The 18,352-nt window shown below is 36.2% G+C and overlaps 2 protein-coding genes across 2 annotated transcripts in view; one reads left to right on the forward strand and one right to left on the reverse strand.

The window, feature by feature from the left end:
• bud13 (BUD13 homolog) overlaps window positions 1-3,114 on the reverse strand; it is a 7,583-nt gene extending 4,469 nt beyond the window's left edge. The window contains exons 1-4 of the mRNA XM_015396218.1: window positions 2,959-3,114; window positions 2,744-2,831; window positions 1,444-1,528; window positions 1,013-1,366 (exon numbers count right to left, since the gene is read on the reverse strand). Of these exons, the coding sequence (XP_015251704.1) occupies window positions 1,013-1,366; window positions 1,444-1,528; window positions 2,744-2,831; window positions 2,959-3,095 (664 nt within the window). The 5' untranslated portion in view covers window positions 3,096-3,114. The remainder of the gene's footprint in view (window positions 1-1,012; window positions 1,367-1,443; window positions 1,529-2,743; window positions 2,832-2,958) is intronic.
• Window positions 3,115-16,309: 13,195 nt separating this feature from the next.
• The window catches only part of LOC107098505 (nectin-1-like), a 30,417-nt gene continuing 28,374 nt past the window's right edge, over window positions 16,310-18,352 (forward strand). Inside the window, exon 1 of the mRNA XM_015396226.1 lies at window positions 16,310-16,718. Within this exon, the coding sequence (XP_015251712.1) occupies window positions 16,667-16,718 (52 nt within the window). The 5' untranslated portion in view covers window positions 16,310-16,666. The remainder of the gene's footprint in view (window positions 16,719-18,352) is intronic.

Consider the following 18,352-nt stretch of genomic DNA (forward strand, 5'->3'; position numbering starts at 1 on the left):
TTTGTCCGATTCATCGATTAATCGAAAAAATAATCGGCCGATTCATCGATTTTTAAAATAATCGTTAGTTGCAGCCCTAGTCCTAACATGAAGCAGATAATGTGTGTAATCTGTTGGTAGATTTTTCCATTCTTCCTTCTGACTGATTCCGACCTCTTGCATTTTGCCTGCAAGGTTTTTATGTATGTTTTGTCTAAATTAAGTGATTTTCTATTAATCTATTTGCCAGATTACATAGTTGTAGAAAATCAAAAAATGAACAGTCAATCCATGTAATCTGCCCTCATGGGTGATCCTGAAACATCCCTAGTATAACAAAATTAAAGAAACAGGGAACTGGACCATAGTAACTTGAAAAGTCTTTTCATAGAATCAAAATATATATCCTTTAAATAAGCATGGCATGAAAAGTCACATTTGTAGTTTGCCAAACAGAAAGCAAACTAAAACAGGTTAAACAAGGTGCTCTGATAAGAAAGGGTGAAATGCTAACTTGAGATAAACCAGATTGCTATGTGTAATTCAATTTGAAATCTTAATGTTATCCATCTGGGAAGCCTTATGTAGAGAGTGTTCGCTAAAGGGAGGGACATTCAGCACAATTATTCGAGCTGACATCATAAACCTGACTGCATTTCATTGGTCTGAAATATTTCTGTATCGCAGCTTCGCATCTGTCAGCTTCTGGCAAGGAGTTTTAGAATTCATAAATCTCACGACAGTTCATCTTGCTTACAAAGCAAGTAAAATGCCATTGGTGGAGGAAACTTAATGCTGCAACTCCTACTGTACCCTTATCATACTCATTGTTAAACAAGGTGGTGGAAGCCCTGTGATTCGGGATGCTATTTTTGTTTTGCAAGGCACTACCTAAAAATAAATGGGATCTCATATTCTTTAAAAAGTGCTGTTATCAATAAAGTCTCAAATTGTTTAATTCTGTTTACTCAAACAGAGTCAGAGACAAGATTATATTGGGGGAAAAAAAAACATCAAGTTATTCACCACCCACCTTTACTTTGCAGCTTTCTCTGCTTCCCTGAATGTTGCCTTGGAGGTGACAAGTCTGGAGGGTCGTGTCGATTTCTCCTGGGAGGGGATATGTCAGGTGAGGTATGGCGATTTTTCCTGGGAGGAGATGCATCTGGAGAGTCATGGCGAGCTCTCCTGGGTGGAGACACATCTGGAGAGTCATGACGGCCTTTCCTAGGAGGAGAAGCATCTGAAGAGTCGTGTCTCTTTTTTGTGATAGGAGAATCAAGGTTCTTTCCCTTTAGTGAGCGCTCTGAGGAGTTGGTGGGTATTTTGCTTGATGCAACAGGTTCTGTATCTTCTCTTCCCTTCTCCTCCTCCCTTTCCTCATCAACTATAGAAAATGAAACTAGTAGTTCATATCAGTCTAAAATTAGACAAACCAATAAGACTTATTTGTTTCACAGTTACCTCCAACAACTTTCCATCTGTTGCTCGTTCTGAAGGCTTCCAGTTGTTTAACCTCATCTGGTCGCTCATCAATTACCTCAGCAATCTACGAAGGTAAACAAAGTTTTAAAAACAGACGCGTTTGTCATTCTATTATTAAAGCATCTACTATCTTCTGTTATCACAAAAAACATTAATCAGCTAGAGCATTAAAACCACAGTCGATAACCTTTTGGATAACCTTTTTGCAATCAAAAGAGTATCTTGTTTGAGTAGAGCTTTCTTCAACATGCACTACCCATCTACACTTTATTGAAACTCAAGATGGCTCCAACAGGAAGCAATCATCTGGCATACAATATTTACTAAGCAGGAAAAAGAAAACTATGATACCCTGGCTCATGGGGGAACAATCAGACAAACGGAACTTAAGGATGACTTTTTAAGTTTTGGTGTAGTGCACCTAAAACATGTTGATAATCTAATGCTGACGAGATCTACTAAAACCAGATGTGGATTTGAGAAAACAAATATTTAAGTATTTCTCAGCTAACTTGAGATATTTATAGCAATATTGTATTAACAAGCGGCTGAAATCAGTTTTCTCCATAGTGTGTCTGGGCTCTCCCTTAGAGATAGAGTGAGGGGCTCAGTAAAACCGCTGATCCTCCACATCGAGAAGGAGCCAGTTGAGGTGGCTCAGGCATCCGGTTAGGATGCCTCCTGGACGAGACCCAGGACAGCTCCTCTGGTTCCCCAGAAGGAGCTGGCCTAAGTGGCTGGGGAGAGGGATGTCTGGCCCTCCCTACTGAAGCTGCTACCCACGCAACCTGACCCCGGATAAGTGGAAGAAGACGGATGGATAGAAGGATGGATGCATTAACCATTTAAACCCTTACTCTTAAATATATAGATAGATAAACTTTATTCCGGACTCATGGTCCAATAAATACATACAATATATATATATATATATATATATATATATATATATATATATATATAAATCGATTACTAGTATATACTCTAAAACATGACTTTAACTGACAGAGCAACCCACTAAGAACAGTAATTACATAAAAATTGTAAAAAAAAAAAGAATGTCGTAAAAATGTTCTTTAAGGAACCTTTGGCTATCTGATTATTATTTAATTAATCCAAAATATTATTATTCATACATTAATAATAATTATATATATAAATATAAAATATGTAATTAGGATGTGTTTGCGTGTGTATAGAGGAAATATGAAGTTGTAAAGTAGTCAGGGAATGAATTAACTAAGGCTAGCATGTAAGCTAATGTTTCCTCGATGCTTACCACTGGAGCTTCCTCTTCATCTTCCTCTGCCTCTATCTGCTCCTTCACCATCTGTCTCCAATCGATGTCATCGTCCACTATTTTGAGTCTTTAAATACAGCGAAGCAAACTAAGTTATTATTTTGTCCCACGCGCTAAACCACAGTTGGCTAGCTGACTAGCTTATGAGCTAATCCAGAGTAAATCTACTGCAGCTTGGTTTATCCTCAACTTACCCTCTCTCAGGAATCTTACGTCGTTTCTTTTTTTTCTTCTCTTTTGATTTACTGGAATCTTCTGCTGATAAATACCGTTTTAGGTACTCAGCTTTAGAAAGTTCGGCTCCTTTGCTGTTGCTCGTTGTGGCGGCCATAGCTGGATGTTTTCGGAAACTACGGATGACGCTAAGGGTCTTACTTCAGTTAGCGAACACCCTGAAGTGGCCCCATATCAAGGGCCTCTCATTTTAGTGATATCTGGCAAAACAACATCGAGGTGCATTATCTACCGGCTAAAAAAAAAAAAAGTTATTCTTTTAACTAGTACATGCTACTGATACTACCAATTGCTTGTAGTATTAGTACTAAGATTATACTGCTCCTTTTCCTGTTTTCCGGTTCTAGACTCCTTACTAATTCTGTTTTTGTGTCTGGGTTTACCTACAGATATATCTGGAACTAACATCACATAATTCAAATCTTGCTGTTTCATGTTTTTCAATTAAATATGATGTTGAATTAAGTCCTGTATGCCTCAACCACAGTCTAGTTATTATCCTGTCTTGTATTCTTTTTCTTCCAATTCTCCTTCAAACGGACACTCCTCTGTATCCTTCCTTTTACATTTTCTTTCCGCTGGATTTAAAATCTTTCTTGGGTCTTTTAAGAATACTTTTAACCTCTGATTTACTCATTTTGACTCTTATATCACTACCACATCAGTGTATTGATTCTTTAGTCTTCTACTCTGCCATTTCATTTACTTTCACCCCTATATGTGCGGCAACCCAGAGAAACACCACTGTCAACCCTATAATGCGATATTTCTATTCTTTTTTCTGAATATAGTAGGACAGCTTTCAGAATGTTTTCTTTGTGAACTGATCAATGTGAATTTGAATCTGAGCATATTGGAGCCTTTAGTGGTCTCTCCTCTTCAGTCTATTGTAATGAATATATCAATACTATGATTTTAGGACTATAAAATTGATAGTCCATTTAATTTTCTACATAAATTCAATTCAAACTTTTGAACTATTACTGCCGCTCCTGTTTTTCCTCAGCGATACTGGGATGCATCTTTTTAGATTTTAATGTAGTCATAAAATTGCTTCTATATATTTCTGTCCCGTTCCTGAATTACGTATACTTTATATGTTTTATCTTTACTTTTTATTATAATCAAGGGTAGTATTACTGGTAACAGTACAGTTCGACAAATCTTTAAATGGTTTAACTCTAACTTTACCTCTGGTGCTTCCTGATTGATTGTCTAAACAAGGGATTTATTTTTAGCTTTTTTGATGACTTTGACTATATCCTTGTAAATTAACCTAGTTGTGATTAATCTGATGTTAAAGGAAATTCAGCCACATCCATCCTTTAAAGCAGAATTTGGAGTCGTTCTAACTGCTCCTGTAATGAAACTCAAAGCTTGGTGTTGGATAGTTTCCACTTTTTCGAACATTGTTTCAGTTGTTGATCTATAGATTATACCTCCATAATCAACTGTAGACCTACTGAGATTTATGTAAATCAATTTCACAGCTTGTCTAGCTGCTCCCCATTCATACCCATCTGAACATATAATTATAGTCAGCATCTTGCTACAGTTATCTACAACTTTCCTATATGTACTTTCCAGGATAGTTTTTCATCAGACCGTATTCCTAAGAATTAAAATTTCTTCAGTCTCTTAAGTTACTGATTCTAAAACTTCTGACAAAAGCATTGCTTTTGTTTTAATCAACCAAACATTTTAATCTAATTTATATGAGCAATATTTATTGTCTTAGAAATTCCTTTTTTGTAGCTTTATAACATCAAATTTCATTTTCCTTCCACACTTAACAAAAAGCTCAATTATCCACAAAAAGAGAACAGTCCAATTTATTTCCTACTTCTTTAAATGCATCATTTGTCATGATTGAAAAATAAAAGGGGACTCATAATAGTGCCTTTTGAAGTTTGTCTTTCTATATCAACTTCCCTGATATTTTTGCCAAATTTTACCTGTATTACTTGTTTTGTTGAAAAGTTTTTTTAACCAGTGATTCATTCTTTCACTATTACCCACTTTCCTTAAATTGATAATTAATCCCTCTTTCCACATAATATCATAAACCTTTTTTATATCCAGAAAAAAATGCCAAAACACTTTATTTATTTACTTCTGCTTTTATTACCTTATGATATAAACATGTTATATCTATAGCGTTTCTTGCTCTTCTAAAACCACTCTGAAACTTATACAAGTATCCTTTGGATTCAATAGAAAAAATGTTAGTCTCTCATTAATCACTTTCTCCATAATTTTACTCAAATGTGATGTTAAAGCAAAGGTCTAGAGTTTTCTGGGTTTAGCTATCTTTACCCAGTTTTGGTATTGTAATCGTGTGTTTTGGTCAAGACTACACCAACCGAGACCAAGGAGTACCTAGACAAGACCAAGACCTTTAGGGGCTGAGATCGACACAAGGGGCCGAGACCTGTATCGGTCTTGGTTCTCCTTGGTCTCGGCTGATGTGGTCTTGACTACGATACTATTGGAACCACTGCAGTCTCTTTTTTAACTTCTAGGATGGTTCTCAGGTATTTTTAGAGACTAGATATAAGATCAGGACCTGTTGCTTAGGTGGGGATAGTCTTTTAAAATTACAACCAACTTTAATCCGTGAAAAAACCCTCTTAGCCTGAACAGATCGTTGTTTCAGTGTCAGAAGGACACTGTCTGCGGCTGTATAGAACAGTTCCCTTCATTACCATCATAAAATCACTGTGATGGTTACCAGCCAACATGTGTACCTTGACAGATTTACTGTAAAGCTATATTTGAATAGCACCAACCTGTTTCCTTTTCATTAGAAGTAATATTTTGGAGTGGCCTAGCCTGGTCCCACTACTAAAATCAAAGGGTAAAGGCAACAAGGCCTTGTCCTAGCAGCTATAATTAGCCTTTAATTGCTCTTTTGCCAATAGTTTCTGTTCCACCAAGTGTGTAAATAACATTTGACTTGCCTTTTTGCCTGCAGATAAAACAGACTAAAATTGATGCATCTTTTGTTTTATCATCTATTTTAGAGATGCTGTTTCATTTCCTGCAAAGACCGTAAATCCTGGTTTTTATTTAAATGTTTGGCTTAAGTGCTTTTATTTGGGTCCTAAACGGTTACCAAGTGGATGAGGGCGAGGCACTATCTGGGCATCCTACAAAAGGGCTAATCAATCACTTAAAAATGGATAATACATTTCATAAGTTATACATAGACCCCAACTTTTACTCTGATTTTTCCTTCATCACATTTTTAAAGGGAAACAACACAGGGCTATGATATAAACTGCAGAAAATCCTATTTCATATGTCAGTGGGTTCCAAATGTAAATGTTGCATAAATTCTGCGAAGGGGTGGGGGTCATACTTTTAACTGTTTATGCATTTTATTTGCATTATTTTATTGAGAAGCAGAGCAGCATTATTATATATTCACATGTGCAAATTCACGCAATGCATTCAATCACAAATACTTTGTGTAGTTCTGAAGCAAACTTTCTGTTTCATCCTCTGAGACCAAAACATTTTAATGCTGGGTTTCTAAGTAAGGGAAGGGCGAATAAAACATAAAGCTGTTTTCTTAATGGACATGTATGTTATCCAAAAGCAGGGTTTGGTTTATTTGTGTGTGTATTGGCCCAAGCTGGAGTTTTACATTCTATTTAGCAGTGTGTATAATAGAGGAAGATCAGCAACGGGGCAATCCAGGACCAGGAGTTCTTCAGAAACAGACTAACAGCCGAGCATGGCTCCAGTTTTTCTGCAGGAAAACAGAGAAATGTCAGTGCTGCTTTTCAAGTATTAACCCATGTATTCATAAATAGTCATGTCACCCACCTTTCTCCACAATGATACTTTCAATCTGCCCAGAGACATCACAGATGTAGGTGGTGTTGTGTGGGAGAGTGTTTTTGAAATCTTTCAAGGTCATCCTGTAGCCATGGGGATCAAGCTCCACCACTTCGCTTTTGTCTCTAAACTGTGCCTCTGCAGCTGCGCCGGAAACATTGGTGTTGATCACAGACTGCTTGGTTCCAGATGACCAGGAGAACTGGAAGCTGTTGATTTTGTTGGACTTCGGCTCAATCCGGCAGTCCACTCTCAGATCCTCATCTTCTTCATAGCACACAGAGATTAGCTCAGATCGCCCCGGGATCAGCAGCGCTGGGTAGAAACATAAACAGAAGTTAACTGCAACAGTCAGCAACCCCATGCCAATGATACCCTTAAATCTTACATCTGTTTTTTATGATCTTGAAGGGATCTATTGATTAGTAGCTTATTCTCATTTATAAAAACTTCAACAAATTAAGAAAACTTTTTAAAATAATTCATAAATAGTCAGTGATTCAAACTGAAGATTACTCTATTTTTATATTCTACACAATATGAAGATAAAATGAATCTTAGAATATGAATAATTTAAAACACTACTTCAGCCAGAAAGGAAAATAACATCTCCCTTTTTTATTGTTGTTTGAACCATAGATAAACTTCCAAAATCTTCAATCTAGATCAGTTTCCAATCCAGTTTGCTGCCAGATTACAAAAGCTCCAGACTCAATAGTTCTACTTTCTTTTTGTTCTGCTAAAGTGGCCCTTAACTCGGAGACTGACATGGTGGACATTTTAAATCCCTCTATTTCTCCCTGTTGAGAATTTTTTTGGGGTTTAACCAAGATATGTTTATAACTTATTATTTGGCATATTTCCATTTATTATAAGTTGCTATTTGAGTTGTAATTTTTATTTCATGTATATTTTGTTAATATCCTGTTCTAAGTAGACTATAATTGCAGACGTTTAAAAAGAAGGGACTATATATCCCATAATGCTTAAGATATAGAAGAAGAAAAAGTGGAGCATTTCTTTTGGAGAGAGCTGAACTTGTTTTTCTTCCACTCCAACACTCTGTATGATTTATTACCCCCTTTTTATTCGCTAAGGTTGATCTGAATTATACATCCGATTCTTTCTCAATTTTGGATTAGTCAATTTTACAAGATATTAAAACTTAAACCCTTTGAAGTCCAGAGAGAGAAATTTCAAGAAGACGGTTTTTAGAAACTAAACCCTTGTTCAATTAATGTCAAAGATGGAAAAATATCATCTTTTAATTTCCATGAATGCACAAAATCTCTATCCCTTCTTTAATATGAGATAAAATCGCTTCTTAATTAGTAAAAATATATAATCTTTTAAATCTATTTTTCATTCAGTATGATTTATAATAGCTTAGAATAGCCTGACATAGTTTATCAATGCCCCACCTTCGAAGTCTCTAGAACTGTGCTCTCACCTCCAAGTGCCCCACAAAGAAACAGAACTGTGACCATGATGAAGAAGCTCCCATCCAACTGTAGGACAACATAAGACAAAAGGTTCAGTTAGACAGAGGAAAAAAACAACAACATTTAAACCTTAACACTGATGCATGCAGGTTTAAGTGAGGACATAACCCAGATGGACAGGGAGAGCTAAATACACCCCTAAAATATTTTTGGGTCATTGTCACAGCAAACAAACCAGAAAGGTCAGAAGAAGTTAATTTAAAACAGCTGATGATATGATCAGTATCCAGAACTTGACCCATCTGTGGTTAAAAGCAATGGTAAAGGCTTTTTAAGGGCTCCTATTTAATCCTCTTTAGAAGGTAAGGACTCTTACCTTCTGTCAGTGCTGAATGAGGCTGCAGTTTCTTTCTGCTCCGTATGTAAAACCTAAACGGCTGACAGGAGTCACCTCAGTGTGCAGCACTGCAGAGCATCCCACCTCTTGGTAAGAGTGGAAGCAGCACAGAGAGGTGGAGGGGGAGACAGGGAGGGAGGGACGGTGCTGGACTAGAGAGAGCGCTGATTCGTCTCTTTCCTCTGCAGTGGCTGACGGAAGCAATGAGCTGGCTTTCTGTGTGCTCTGTGAAGCAAAACTCAGGCATCATCATCACTTTTTTACCCAGTCTCCTTCCCTTGTTTGAATCCTCCATTTTGTCTTATTTCCTAAGTCATCCTGACCTGATTTGCCCTATGTGTCTGCACATCGTTTGTTCCTCTTAACGTCTTTTAAAAAACATCATATGCAAATCTACATATTAATTTCTATGCCTTTTGGTTTTTTTTTTACAACCAAAGCTTTTGCTATTGAGATTGTTGTGACGCAGAACCAAAAGGATTCGTAGTTTTCAAATGGTAAAAAAAGAAAGAAAAACAAACCTGAAAAGTGTGTTGATATTGTTGCTTATTCAACCAACATTATCATGATGAACAAGCAACACAGTGGGCATTTCTCAAGCTTTAAAACACTTCTCTAAGAGAATATTGATTGAACTGATACAGACATGGCTGTCTACCTAAAATGATTTTTGGCAAAGGAGGTGTAATTAAGAGAAACAACCAAAAGGACTATATCTGTGAAGATTGTCAGTCACCCAGGTCATCGTCAAACTTTAAAAGTTCAGTTTAGGCAACTGGACATGAAGTTTTCTTCAGTTTTCTTCAGTTCAAACTAGTGGTGGAGGGCACTGACATTAAAATATCCATTCAGCTTTCACCTGCCATCACCTGACTCACATTTCAATGAGGCATGTGACCGAAACCACTCTGAAGAGGAAGCTAACGACCAATCAGAACCCCATAACGACCATCAACACCCCCAGGTGACCTCCATGGCCAAACCAGTAGGAGGGATCAGATCCACCTTTTCTTTCCGCAAATTCTATGTTACACGTACAGTATATTTATATCAGTGCTCCCCACACCAGTTAGAACTGAAGAAGCCTCTTATAACAGGCAAAACATCTTCTAGAAATGTCCAGGGATGAAATTTTCAGGCCCAAAAGCCCTATGGTATTTTAGGAGGAGCTGGATAGATTTGTTTTTTACAGGTATCAATTGTCCAAGTCACGAACCAGGTATTTCTGGAGACAATGAAGTTATTGTCGAAAGAAAGCTATGCAATGGCCTGGTTAAAGTTTACTGCAAGGTTTCTGGTATCAGCAGAAATATAAAATAAGATTCTCTAGTCTGGTCAGATAAAAACCGAAGCTGAAGGTTTTGTCCTATGTGTGGAACAATAAAATTGCACCCTGAAAACACCATGCCCACAATGAAACATGGTGGTGGCTTTGTCATGGTGTTGGGCCACTTCAAATCCTGTGAGAAAACCTGTGAGAAGCTTTGAAGGATTAAAGTAGGGACCTAACCCATTTGGAAAAAACACCTTTTTTTAAGATACTGTGGACAGACAGACAGACAGACAGACAGACTGACAGACAGACTGACTTTATTGGAAATGTATATTTGGTTCACAAGTCCCAACCACAATACATCAGAAAAAACAAACAAACAAAAAAACAAGTTAGTCATAAAAACAACAACTGTTCTCAGGCTCTATACCTCTTGTTCATTTGGCATATTTGATATATCATATTGTACTCAGTATTTGACAATAGATGGATTCTGTAATGACGTGGGGATGGCATTAACCTAAACTCATTTGTTAAAGGATCGTCCACATCTCTGATAACAGATCTGGCCACTCTCACAGAAAGCAGAGTGATAAGGCAGAAAATAAAGTTAATTTTTTAAAAGAACGAGAAAAAAAGCAAATATTCGTAAAACAAAACACCCAAACACATTAAAATAAAAAGAGCAACACAAGTTATTTCCCCTTTTTAACATCTTTTCTATCCCTTTACTTCTCCACTTCCACTGTAACCTGCTGACTTAAACTGCCCGAGTAAAAAACAATTCTCATGTTTGCACAGCTTCTCTAAATTCCATGACTCATTTGTAATCCCCATCGAAATATCTAGCACTGTGCTGCTAAAAAAATTAAATAAAAACTCAGTGTCTCCATCTGGATGTCAGGAAAGAGAGTATCAATAAGCTGGATAAATTGAATATTGAGATCGCAGTTTAAATGTCAGGGTAAGTTTAGAAATAATGCTAATAAAAATGTTTTCCAATGAATAAATGTATCTAATATTAAGTATTCCATCTTAATTCCCATTTAGATCTGAAATGATTTTTGGATTTCCTCATAAACAAGCCTTAATTTACACTAGCAGGCTGAATTTGATATGAATATAATACAGTTCCAAACTATCAGCATATCTTTTCAATAAATGTCTTTATTTCAAAGGATAAATGTAATGGTGGTGAATAAATCTACATTTAGAAGTCTTCTGGTCTGTATTACATAGTTTTTTTGTACACGCAATCAAAAGAATGAAATGCATCAGCTGGGACTGACAGTTTGGTTAATAATGATATCAATATCAAGATAAACAGCTATCAAAGACAAATAAATGCCAATAAGTCTTTTTTCTTTTCAGGGCTGAAATTCATGGCAGAACTGTTTTAAATCAGTCAAACTTTAGTTTTTTTTTTTAGGATTAGTAGACTCTCAAAGGTCATGCTACAGAATCCCATAATTAAAAAAAATACATAATTAAGTCAGAACTCTGACAAAGCTGTCTACAAACATTGATTTTTCTTTAAATTTAGCATCTTTAACCAAATTAAAGGTGAAAGATCCTTTTCTATTAGCGAACAGTTTTAAGCTTCCTCCAATTAAGCCCACTGGGTTCTTAAATAGCCCAGACCATAACACCACCACCACCACGATTTACTGTAAGAATTATCTTCTTTTTCTAAAATACTGAAGTCCCAATGGTGCAATGGGACACACACCTTACCAAAACTTCCAGGTTTTTGTTATGAATCTACAGAATATTTTCCAGATGTTTTTTTTTTTATTATTAACATACTTTTTATGAAAATCTGGAATGGTCTTTTTTTCCTGTCTGTAGTTGTGTTTGACCTTGGAACTCCTCTTTCTCTAGATAAGTCACTGTTGCACTCTGGGATCTTCAAAGATTGTACATGCATTTTTTTTAGTACGTGCAAATAGTGGGCATCTGCTCATTTTGGTGAGACGTGCTCACCAAAATGAGCAGATTTCATGTTTTGATGACAGCTTCTGTGTGGTCGTAAAAGAGAGATGAGATTTGAAGCTATGGTAGTGGAGGAAATAATGAGAATTATAAAAGTAAAAAAATAGTATTTATAGTGACCTATCTCAAAGTGCTATGAACAAAAGTAAAAAATAAAAAAATATATATGGTATTTCATGCTTTACTAACTTGAGGGAGAAAAGAAAATCCTAGTTGCAAACAAATATGCACTTCAATATGATCTGCATACTGATTGGGCAACACATAAAAAAAAAAAAGGTTTGCTTACGGTGTATGCTAAATTGCAACCACAAATCACTTAGCATCAAATTGAAGGTCTGCTCTGTGCATACAAGCATGTTAGCAGCTGTTTAAGACACCCAAACCTTCTGAAGATCAGGCCTTCTGAGTACTTTTTGTAGGCTGGCCACTCCATATGGAGGTTCAGTGGTTTTTCCATGTGTTTTTCTTTTTGTGGAAAAGGGTAACATATGTGAAATTACCTGTGAAGAACTGTTGAAATCCCACATCCTGAATCTGTAACCAGACAGATAAAAATGTTTCTCATCTATTTTTAAAGTTGTATAGAATTATGTGGGTTGCTTTTTTGAAATTTGGTCCTATTTCAAATCATCAGACATGTTCCATATATGTAATTTTTTTTTTATTCAAATAAGTATGACTTTCGAAATGGTTTTTACCTATAAGTCACTGTCCATTGTGTAGAGAAAGGTGACTTGAAGCAAACCTCTTTCAGTGGAGCGTAATTTGGCAATAACCAAAATGAATTGAGCGATGCTTTTCTAAACGAGAAAGAAAAGACCAAACGATTAGTACATACAAGGAGTTTTGCTTTTATTAGCTACATTTTTGTTTATTTATTTGTGTGTTGTTGTTTTTTTTAGTTTTTTCAATTCAACATCTCAGCAATTCAGCCTAAAACCCACCTTTTCCTAAAAAGTATAAAAAAAAAAAAAGAAAGTTATATTTGTGTGTCTGCAGGAGAAAATGCATTTTCTGGATTGATAGTATAGAAAGAATTCCTAAAAAAAGTTAGGAAACAATACCCCTTTTTTAAACCAAGGGAAATATCTGAGACTCTTTTTCAGGCGTAAAGTTAATTTTGGATTTTTGTTTTTAACATTACAGTATAGAATGTGTAATTTTAGAGCTGGTGAATAATCATTCGCAATACTAACAACTGACTTTTGGCTGCAGGTCAAAAGGTTTGGACAATGCTGGTCTAAAGGCTTCAGTCACTTAAAAAACAAAAACGCTGCAAATCCAAAAACAGAATCTTTGGGGGGGAAAATACTGATCAAGTCTGATCCAGTTGAGTGAAGAACTTGATTTAATTTAGATTCATACATGCATCACATAATCCTGAACAGCAGAGTAAAGACTGAGCAAAAAATCCTCATAAACCCAATGAAGGGAACGATTGATCAAGGTTGTACAAATGACATCCAAAAGACATCTTTCATGTTATGCTGTTGATAAGTTTAAAATAGGCTTTATTGTCCAAAGTAAGTGAAATGCAAGTGTGTCAGTGGCAACGAGAATAGATTAATTGAAGCCTGTAGATGAACACAAGACTACAGTGTATGAAAACAGAACACATGGCAACAGTTTGATAAAATTAAACTGAACAGTAAAGAAAGCAAAAACATGTCTTTTAAGGGGGAAGTAACCTTTGTAGTTCACTAAAATGGGATACACAGGTAAAATTAAAAAAAGTTCAAGATAAAAAAACGTAAATCCCAAGAAAATTAAAAAAACAAAAATTTGACACCTTAGAATAAAATGTGCTCATTTTTATTTTCCTTATAAAAACAAGTTAAATATGTTTCTAAGTGCTAATAATATTGCATGTTTTCTACCAAACATTCAAAGTTATATTACAATACTTTTGATCTAAGTCTAAGTATTTATTTCTTTTAGAAATCATTATTATATGAATGATTTATTACTTTTTCTTCATATTTATTATTTTTAATAGAGCCCCTCTATATTTTTTATACTGTTTCTGTTCAACATCCTTTTTTAAACATTGCATTTTCAGAAAGTTTTTGTCTTGTTTTCCTCCACACTTTAGACATGCTGACATTCTTCTTTCAAAATAGGTATTTGTTGTTATTATTTCTGACTATGTTGCCTTCAAAGCGCTCCAGTATTGGGACACTATCCAACCATCTGAGTCAGACAAGGCAGCTGCCAACTACTTTCTATAGAAAGGCCTTCAGTTCAGGTTTAATAGCTGCTGTGGAGAGATTCCGTTTGAGTGAAGTGTTTGAAATCGACCCCTCCATCCTGCCTTATTTTCTTCCACTTTAAACCAATTACGATCAATCTGATGCAGATACCAAATTTGGGAGATCACCAAATAAAGATGATCTGCCACAGGATAACTGCTGTGTTACACATCAACCAGTAGTTGTCAGTATTATACAACTTTTCTGCATATTTAAAGCTAGACAGGTTAAATAGCCTTCCTTATCCCATTTCTGTGATCTTTGAACAAATGAAAATAAAACCTTACGGATTAATAGGGTTTAATGGACTGGACTGGATAATCCAACTAAAAGTGTTTTGATTAAATACAAAGTTTTATTGCATGCTGGCCCTAAAATCCAAACTGAATCCATCCTTCTTTTGAGTTCAGTTTAACTCATCTCTTCTGGATCAAGGTGATCAAAATCCTACAGCAAAACTCTGAAAAACCCAAACTCACCGTTTGATCAAGATCAGTAACTTTTAGATTACTTGATCTAAATCAACCCGTAAGCCATTTTTTTCTTTTGAGAATATACATTTTCAGGATTTGATCCAATCTGTTATCCAAAATCCCATGGAATTATTTTTGTAAAACCGGGTTCCTGGTGGTACTTTTAGATACAGTTTTATCTTTAATCAGCAAATGCTGAATCATCAGTTCTAAAATGTTCATCTTGCAAGCAGTGGAAAAACTGTGTGAGCCATTATCTTCTACTCTTTGCAAACCTGCACAGTAGCACAGTTGTTATCACTTTTCAAGCAAGATGGTCCTGGGTTGGAATCTCAGCCACATTCTCAATAAACACCTTTCTGGGTGAAGCTTGCATAGTTGTGCAGATGTACTGTATGCTCTGGTTCTCTCAAGGTTGCCTTGATTAGGTCCTTGTCAAAGAAAACAAACAAAACAAAAACTATTTCAACCATTTAAACAATCCATCCATCCATCTTCTGCTGCTTGGTCCATTAGGGTCCAGCAGTCTATGGTCGAGAGGCGGGGTACACTCTTGATTGGTTGCCAGTCTGTCAAAGGGCAACACAGAGACACACAAAAACACACAACCATGCACACACACACCTACACTGCAAAAAACATCTAGAAATAAGTAAAAAATGTCTTAAATGAAGTGTATTTACCCTTAATTTGAGCAGGCAAATAAGATGATCTGCCAATGGAATGAGTATTTTTACTCCTAAAATAAGATAATTAGATAATATACACTTGAAATAAGACAATGCAATTGTTTTTTCCTATTTTAAATGTAAATCGTCTTGTTCCATTGGCAAAGTGTCTCACTTACCTCCTGAATCCACAAAAAATGCACTTAATTTGAGCAAAAATGACTTATTTAGATTTCCATTTTTTGCAGTGTAAGAACAATTTAGAGAAGCCAATTAACCTAACACTCATGTTTTTGGACTGTGGGAGAAATCCGGAGTACCCAGAGAGAACCCACGCATGCACTGGGAGAGCATGCAAACTCCACGCAGACACACCCCGGGCCGGGATTCAATTACAGAACCTTCATACATACAATCTACAGAAATAATTCTGGGCTTGTGGTCCCTGGTGATGGACTGGCTCCCTGTGCAGGCAGTGTCCCTCTTGGAGACATGATATAACCCTTTATAAGTCTGGAAGAATTAAGGGGGAGTAGAAAATAAATGACTGGACAGAAAAAGCTAATGGTCCTACGAACCTTCATGGTACATGTGTGCCTCTCCCCCATCCACCAGATGGTAGTGTATAACTATATCGTTTGAAATTACCCAGAATAACAATGCAAGTTGTCTTTAAACTTTTAAAAACCCACCAGTTTCTTTAAAGCTGTAAATGTATTTTTATCATAACATTATGATGAATAAATGTTTTATAAGTTTAACACAAAATATATATTAAGGGATGATTTTTGGCATGATAATTACAGTTTTTTAATTAAACTAAAAATTCAGTACAGGATCACCCGGGGCTGACACAGAGCCATGCTACCTGTTGCTCTGTCCCTGTCTGGCCTGATGATTCCATCCTCAGCTCTTTAATTTCTCCATACAAGCACCCTGCCTGCTGCCTGGTGGTTTTCCCCAGCTCAGCCCTCCCTCAGTGACTGAGAGCTAGGCTGTGTGTTGGTCTGGGCTGGGGGTAGTCTATCACGGAAATAATCTGCCCACGCGTTTAAGCTGCTTTATCCCCACTGAACCTTCAGACTACTGTAGCTCCCATTCCACACTGAGAGCCAGAAAGAAAAAGTGACATAGATCCCACTGAGGAGCTGTGGAAATTTAGAGTTTAATTTGGAGGGTGTGCTCCCTGTGTGCCACACATGAGAAAACTCTGGTGCTGAAGCTGACTCTGTCTTTGTTGCTTTTTTTTTTCAAGAGCCAAAAGGAGGTTAAGAAATTTTATCTTGGAATTTAAACACAAGTTGAAGCTGGAAACGGTTGGTTAGGACATGGAACAGGCTGGACTGTGGATATTCTTCATGACTACCTGTGTTTTATCTGGTAAGATTTGATTTGTTTAAATAACCTCCAAATATAATTTCTGGAAACTGTGTTTCCTCAGCCTCACAGACCCAAAACTATATAATTCTTCCATTTAGTTAAAGAATGGTTTAACTAAAAATAAGTGCTTCAAAACTTTTGGGTAATTAGCTTATATGTATTTTCTGTTTCCCACACATTACATTTTTTTTCAATATATCACTAATTTGAAATACATTTTAAGGCCTACCCACTAATTTGATTAATTTAAGATCAAAGTACTTTTTTATTCCAGTAAAGATAACATAGTGGTGATGCGTGAAGGGTTGTCTCCTAATATGGAAGATGGGCACTACACTAAGTAAAAGTATGTCACACATAATAACTATATTTCTGTTCAAAATAAGCCTTCAGTCTGTGTACTTTACTTCAGTGAAAAAAAAAGTACTGCAAAGAAAAAGTAGTCACTGCTAAATTTATATAAGGTCCTTGTAAATATAAGTAAATTGTTCTAACATGAAGTTTTTTCCTGACAGATATCTGTTTTATAAAAGCAGTGAATTAGAATAAACACAGATCAATCATAATATTATGACCACTGAAAGGTGAAGTGAATAAAGATTATCTTTTCATCATAACACCTATCAGTGTTATGGTCTGTTATACCGCAGTACTTAATGCTAGAAGCAAGAAAATAGACCTGGATTTTACTAACTTGCAAAAGAGCCAAATTCTAATGGCTAGATAAGGATTGGAGTATTTTTCCAAATTCTTGTTGGGTGTTTTCGGTTTGCAGAGGTCACTAACTAGAAGATTGGTCAAAGGAAGAAACGATAGGTTCAAAGGCAGCCAAGGTCTATTGATGCAGCAGATGAAGGATGGTTCCTGTGGCTCACAAAGGCAGCCCACTGCTCCCCAAGGGGATGGGTTCAATGCAGAGATAAGGGGAGTGTTGGTCTAGTGTTTAGAGCAGTGCGCTTTGTGCTGTGAGAAGGTTGAAAGTACCACATTCGATCCCCATGGTCTGCACTCTGGGTTCCTGAGCAAGACCCTTAACCCCACACTGCTCCCCGGGCACAGCACAATGGCAGCCCACTCCTCCTCAATAAGATGAGTTAAATGCAGAGGTAAATTTCTCCAGTGTGAGATCAATAAAGTTAAAATATTATTAATATTAATCTATCAGATGAGCTACTGCAGCTCATATTGCTAAAGATAAGGCTGGTTCTGATAGAAAGAAGCTGGAAAGTAACGAGTATCGAAGTCTGATAGGTTTGTAAAGCTACAGACCAGTCAGAGTGAACTTACCTATCTTAGAGTTATGCCTGATTGGAGCATAAAACTGAGATTTAGATAAAAAAAAAAATATGCAGATAGTAATTTAGCCTTGTAAATCGGAGGTAAATATTTGATATTATAGACATTTCCCTATGCGTCCATATGTCAATATGGTTTTATTTTACTTACTGGTGTTTTTTTGTGTTTGGTCTCAATCACTCCCTCCTTTATTCTGTATTATAGTTGTTTCTCACTTTGAATCACTTTGATTAATAACCAACACACCCGTTCACCCGTTCCCTCTGAGTCCTTTGCTTCCTTTTGTTTGGGATATATATATATATATATATATATATATATATATATATATATATATA

The sequence above is a fragment of the Cyprinodon variegatus genome, unplaced genomic scaffold, assembly GCF_000732505.1.
Source record: "Cyprinodon variegatus isolate N-32 unplaced genomic scaffold, C_variegatus-1.0 Scaffold784, whole genome shotgun sequence".
Classification (NCBI taxonomy): domain Eukaryota; kingdom Metazoa; phylum Chordata; class Actinopteri; order Cyprinodontiformes; family Cyprinodontidae; genus Cyprinodon; species Cyprinodon variegatus.